General features: G+C 37.7%; 1 protein-coding gene across 2 annotated transcripts; it reads right to left on the bottom strand.

Annotated features, from left to right (window-relative positions):
* Positions 1–1,980: 1,980 nt before the first annotated feature.
* On the bottom strand, positions 1,981–5,507 carry LOC129745218 (stress-induced-phosphoprotein 1). Of its 2 annotated transcripts, XM_055738150.1 has the most exons (3): positions 5,348–5,507; positions 2,866–3,868; positions 1,981–2,611 (listed from the first exon to the last, which is right to left on the bottom strand). In XM_055738150.1, exons 2-3 carry the CDS (start codon positions 3,786–3,788, stop codon positions 2,539–2,541), a joined length of 996 nt encoding a protein of 331 aa, XP_055594125.1. In that variant the 5' UTR covers positions 3,789–3,868; positions 5,348–5,507; the 3' UTR covers positions 1,981–2,538. The 2 variants fall into 2 exon arrangements, with proteins under 2 accessions (XP_055594125.1, XP_055594126.1); XM_055738151.1 differs by lacking the exon at positions 5,348–5,507 and having other exon boundaries at positions 2,866–3,978.
* Positions 5,508–6,511: the final 1,004 nt, after the last annotated feature.

The raw sequence follows: 6,511 nt of genomic DNA, 5'->3' as shown, positions 1-6,511 counted from the left end.
TCATCAAACATATAGAGCAAAAACGCCACAAAGCTACAATGAACAAATAATAATTCTAGCCAGTTAAGCATAGCGCAGTTCGTTTGATTCTAGCTGCTGGAATGCATAACAAAACGACTAAATCGTTTAAATGCAGTAAGATGGCTGACAGTTTGCCATTTTGACTCGGAAGCAGAAACCTATTCAATTACTGTAGTTATATAATCCGCCGAATTCGTCCTGCAAGCAAAGTGATCAATGGTTTGATAAAAAATTCAACTAAAAAGAAAACCAAACGTAAATATTATTCTAATTAACTAAAACAACAGAAAACAACATCTATCTATATATCTATATTTAAAGAAAAAAACAAACTGTTTATTATAAACATACGTATATGTAAAAAAGTTTCTGAAGGAAATCCATTTAACGAAAACGCAAGTTTCAAAGCTCTTAAACTGAATAAAGAATGGTTAATATTTAATATTTATAAAACGACAATGCGTGTATTATTTTCTCCTGAGAAAGTCCGTTCCGTTTCTTTCGAATAGATTGATTTTTTTTTCCTTTATTCGGGATTTGAAATTTTTTGAGTTTATTCACCCAAAAACCACAAGATGTTCCTCAAAGAATGCTACTGATGGTTATGTTTATTATACTGCAGCTGTATCACCGAATCTAAATGCTGTGTGTTTCGTTCGTTGCTGTTACATCCCAGGGATTCCAAAGATAGGTTGGTATTGGACTGTAGTTAATCTCACAATGGGTTCCATCGGATACCATGGCCCTTATTCTGCGCCGCGCGTGACGTGATGATTGTCACCTCACCTCGGAGTCACCGTGAGATTTGTCACCTTATTCCCGGAGTCGATACGGGTAAAGTGACAGAGGTTCATTCTAGGTGAGTGACCGAATGAGCACATCTGTCAAAATGGTAGAATTTGTTCTGTATTGATTTTTTTTGGCTCGCAATTCGAATTTTCCGAGCTAATTTTCCATGTTTTTTGTGATAATTCCGGTCTGTAACTGGTCACCAACGGGTCGTAAGGTGATAGCAAGCAACCAACAGAAAAAAACGGGCATTATTGTGCGCCCTAAGTGAAAACGCAGAATTCGGAATTCGCATTGAAAAGCACAACAAAAAAAGCACAACAATCGTAGCTGCTGCTTCAACCAGCCGGGTCACAAAAGGCGGATTTTATCGCGGGACATCGCGAAAGGCGTGGGATACTGCGAGTGAGGAAGAATTGTTTAGAGCAGGACTGCGAAGCCGAACCTTTAATTTGTCCGAAATCACCACTACTCGGTGCAAGTGAAATTTCCCCCCAGCGACGGGAATCGAATAAAATGGAGTGAAGTGCTATAGAAGTGTTTTTTTTTTATCATGTTGAATATTAACAGTGAAATAAAATTAACCTTCGCCCAATTTTATATGCTTGAACTTATTAATAACGTCCTTAAAAAAAAATGTTTCGCTGTATGAATAAATTTAAAAATTCAAATATGAAAGTGAATTTTTCTTTATTGATTCTTAAACTATCATACTGTGGTGAAACTCAATATTTACAGCCTAACTTCTCCGTTTACAATGAAATTTCTATTAAATTTCTATCTCGTCACCACCTGAAAAGGTACCGACAATTGTCACCTAAAATCGTCACGCAAATGCGACGATTCTCACCCAGGGTGACTACGAGAATAAAGTAAGAACTCACAAAGTTCATCTGAGTGACGTTTCTCGGCTTAAGTGACAACTGGAATCAAGTGACTTGGGTGAGTCGACTATCATCACGTCACGCGCGGCGCAGAATAAGGGCCATTAATCCCCTTAAGTAGTTGACATAGTTTTGCTTTCTTAAAGACGGTATTTGAATTTTTGGCAATCCTGGCTCAGCGATTGTTTCATCCTCCCATACCATTAATAAAACACTGGGACAACTCAAGCCGGGGAACAGATGGGCTGGAAAAAACAGGGATTTCGAATAAAAAGAACAACCATCATTTGTAACTTGCTGCAAAAAACCGTTTCGTTCTTCTTTAATATTACTAGGCTTGATTTTTAATTATTATTCCTGCGATTACTGGCTAGTTAGTAACTACATTATTTTTGACAAATTAGTTTCATCACTTCGATAGAATGGGGAGGCTAGCAATGCTGCTTAAATGTGTGTTATGTTAGTTTGTTGTTTTGTCCATACTGTGGCTTTCCTTATCAATTCTTTCAGGTTGACCAAGACGTTGGTCAAATTTTACATTGTAAAAACCATACTTCGCTGAATTTTTTCTTCTCTTCCTCTAATGTTTCCTGTGGATTTCCTCTCACACAGTGACTCTTGTCCGTTCGTGTGCTTATTGATAGATTGATTTGTTTTATTGTTAGTTCAACTGTACCAAACGATAAACTGATTGGTAGACTTAAGCGTTGACAAAAGGATAAGAAAGGCTGCATACGGAGAAAGTGTAGACGTCTGAGCTGACCAGCCTGTTGAACACACTTGCTTGTTTTTTGCTGCTGCGCTGAGCACCGCCGCCGTTTGGTACCATTTTCAATGTGTTAAATTAGTAGATCTGAATGATGCCCGATTCTAGGAGTTTCTGGATTTTTGATGCCACCTGCGGATTTTTTAGATGTCTAAAAAAAAAGAAAAAATATATATTTGGTTTTAGTATTAGTTAATAAAATGCCAAGTTGTAAAGGGAGACTGCATTGTGCATTACATTTGTGCAAATAAAAAAAATATGCACATTTGCATGATTGATATTGTCAAGTACAAGTATCAAGTTATCAAAAAGAGGATTAGGTAATATTGGAACAGTCCGACAAAACCGATAAACTATCTCCTGAATATTTAGTTTAAAAATTTAGAAACAGAAAAGGTTACTCACTCTTGCACTGCCTTCGGGTCGTTCTGCATCTGTTCCAAAATGATCCGCATGGCCGGATCTTTCAGAATCTGCTGTACCTCCGGATCATTCATGGCCTTTTTCCAGACTTCCTTGGGATCCGAATGGACGGCCATCGTGCATGCCCGATAGCCCTCAAGGGCTTCCGCATTGTTCGGGTCGATTTCAAGCGCTTTCTGATAGGCTGTTTGTGCCTCCGACGATTTCTGCATAACTTGCAGGATTTTACCTTTACGGATCCAGCCCTTGATAAAGGTTTCATCCAGTTTGCAGCAGGTTTCGCAGTCTTTAAGGCCTAGATCGAACGCGGCCAGTTTGGTGTAGCAAGCTGCCCGGTTACTGTATAGCTTGGCGTCATCTGGATTCCGTAGGATGGCTTCTGTGTAATGCTTCACAGCTCCGCTGTAATCACCCTTTTTGAATAAATCGTTGCCCATTTCCTTTTCCTCCTCGGCTTTAGCCGGATCAATATAGGCCAGTCTTTCTTGCTCCTTTATTTGCTTTTCCGTCTCGCTCAGTAGGGCCTTGACTTCCGGAGTCCGATGTTCCGATAAACTTTTTTCATAATAGGTCTTGGCGGATTTATAGTCTTCCACTTTTCGGTAAGCGTTACCGATTCTAGTGAAGGCCTTAGCGATTAGTTTGTAATCGGCGCGGTTTTCACGGCCCACTTCAACGGCCTTTTCACACTCGGCAATGCACTTAGGATAGTCCTTCTGCTCGAAATAGACCGCGGCAATATTGTTGTGGAATGTGATATCCGTCGGATCATGTTGCAGAGCGGAATTGTAATGTTCTAGGGCGGTGCTGAATTCTTTCTTTTTGTACGCGTCGTTTCCTTTCTGTTTTTCACGGAGCGCGAGTTTCTTGTTCTCTGGAAGATTATCTTCGTCTTTCGATGCCATGGCGATTTAAATATTCCGGATAAGTCCTTTCCGTATATCACTCGATATTGAAGAGTTGGTTCTATAGGAACAGTACTGCTCTGAAAATAAAAACACTTTAATAATAAACTTCGCTGAACGACTCGAGACAACCGCTTTTATAACAAAGTGTCTTGACGACGATCTCGAACAATCGAGAATGAAAACATGCATGCGCTGTTTTTTGGTTTCACGAATGGAGAGCACGTTCAATGCTGACTCGCAAGATGATTTTGAATGACAGAGCGGAAAGCTTTTCGTTTGTCAAAGAGACATTCACAAAATTCAGGGGTACTCCAATGGCGGAATGCAAATGAATGTAATCATTGAAAGAATACACAGGTGGAAAACCATGCAAAATATGAACTAAAACAAATTATCCAAGACAAAATATTTAGTTTATTTGGTTACATTTTTTATTTCACGATTAGATCATAGATTAGAGAATTTGAGATAAATGCCAACAATAACAAAAAATGCATAATTTTTGTATCTGTTTGCAATAAATAAACAAATTAAAAAAATCGTTAATTAAAGTTTCTGTTCAGTTACATCAACTTCCAAATGGAGAGTTTATTCCGAAACACTTTGGCATAGCATAAATGAAACAATACAAAAACCTTCCAGAATGTCGAATGTTCTAGATAAAAAAAAAGATACACTTATACCGTATTCGTTTACGATCAGTTTTGCACCAGGTACCAACCAGTTGTGCACTTTTTGTTCGTTTATGCGATTTGAGCCGTTAGTACCCCAGTTTCGAACTGAGCATAGACGGTACATCTAAGAAAAGTATACTGATTTATGGCACTGGTCATTGGAACCATCTCCCACGAAAAACCAGATCGGCGGAATCCATGTCAGGTTTAAGCTCGGACAGTGATTTTTTTAAACGATAAAAGTAATCTCTGCTATCTAAACTTCCTAGACCTTTAGTGCAACAATTACATGTTGCTTGAAGACTACCGTAGTTTCAATGGAAAATTTAATTAAATTATAACAAACAAAAAAGAAAAGTTAATTAACGCAAACTAATTTAAACTTATATTGTGTCAATTCAAATCATAACCGATTCATGATTTATCTTTAATATCAGAGGTAGTAGATATTTTCTACCTAAGACAATAAAAAGAAAATAATTTCATGTTCCGAGGCTGTAATCAATACTTAAGGAATCAACAAAAGATTGAACGTTATTATTAGTACGTCAAATAGGCAAAAATAATTGAAAATCACCTTTAAAAAAAAATGGAATTGAGAACCACTGACCGAGTAATGAAATTCTCAATGACTTGCCCCTTAACAACAAAACATGTCCGCATGTCCCGGTAAGAACAATAATATTAATCATAAATTAAGGAAAAAGGCATCAAAAATTATTCAAATCACTCAAGGCCAGGTCTTTTGATTTCATCCAACATTCCTTACTTCATGAAGAAATTAGAACTTTTCTACAGTCGATTATGCCAATAATTATTCAATAGCCAACCACGTTAGAGAAAACCAGATTTATATAAATGTGAATATTAAATTGAGTTTACCTGTAGGAAGCGGACGAATTTCTTGGTATTCTTCTAGCTGGAATACTATAACTCGGGATTTATTGGAGAACAACCCGTATTTCACCGAGAATTAGCACTTCTGTAAAACCTGACTTTCAAAAAACAACTGATGAAGAGATGCCGCATTTGACAGAAAATTCTAGAAACTTCCTCCAAATTTACCTACTGAATGAATAGCGTTCAATGCTGTTGTGAGTAGGTAAATTTCTCGTTCTTGGTGTGTGTCTTGGCTAACAAACAGCTAAAATTGAAACAGTTTTGAATTGACTGCTCAAAACACATTAAAAAAAAACAGTGCTACACTTCGACAGAAAATGTCAATTTTAATGTTTTATAAATAGGGATGAATCATCCTAGAGCATGAAAATCCCGTACAAAAAAAAATTGTATTCTAAATTTAGCTAGTTGTTAAGATTTATATGACCAGATCAGAAATGCACCTTGATCGGTTTAATTTTGTAGAATTCGTCCGATGCAGCTTTAAAATGCAGAATTCAGAATTTATCGTTAAATCACTGATCACATTAACATGACACTTAGAACAAAATTTCAACAATTTTCTGTTTAATTTATTTTGTCAGATTTTGTAGGTTCGCAATACCGGGGCAGGTGGCGAACCTAAAAAATGTAACAAAAAATGCCCTGTAAGAAAAATGTACCTGTTTAGCCCGATTTTATCGTAGAAATTGCCTTTTTTTAAAGTTGGGTGGCATTTCCTAACTGATACCGTATTTTGTTTCACCTGGAGGCAAACTAGAGGCAACCTAGGTTCGCTCTAACCGCTGTCATCGTGCTCATTTATTGCTCGAGAGGCAACCTAGGTTCGCTCGAAAAACGGACGGAGTCGCCCTGAGAAGAAAGTCAGTTTTGCAAGAAGTTCACCAATACTCTCAACGTTGTTGTCAAAACATTAAACAGCGGTTTTGGCTGCAAGCAAAACAGTTGAAATTGAAATAATGAACGGGAAAATGATGATTGCCGCGATTTTGAACCTCTCAGCCAAGCAAAATCGTACTATCTGCTGTCCAGTGCAATCCGGACACGAAAAAAGGCAATCCGGATGTGAAGAACCGAATGAAGAAATCTAGAAGGGAGAACAAAATGACAGCTGCATGTAAACATTGCGCTCGTTCTCACGCACAC

The sequence above is a fragment of the Uranotaenia lowii genome, chromosome 2, assembly GCF_029784155.1.
Source record: "Uranotaenia lowii strain MFRU-FL chromosome 2, ASM2978415v1, whole genome shotgun sequence".
NCBI classification, from domain to species: Eukaryota; Metazoa; Arthropoda; class Insecta; order Diptera; family Culicidae; genus Uranotaenia; species Uranotaenia lowii.
Note: the sequence above shows the minus strand (reverse complement) of the source record. Positions and strands in the feature narration are given on the sequence as shown.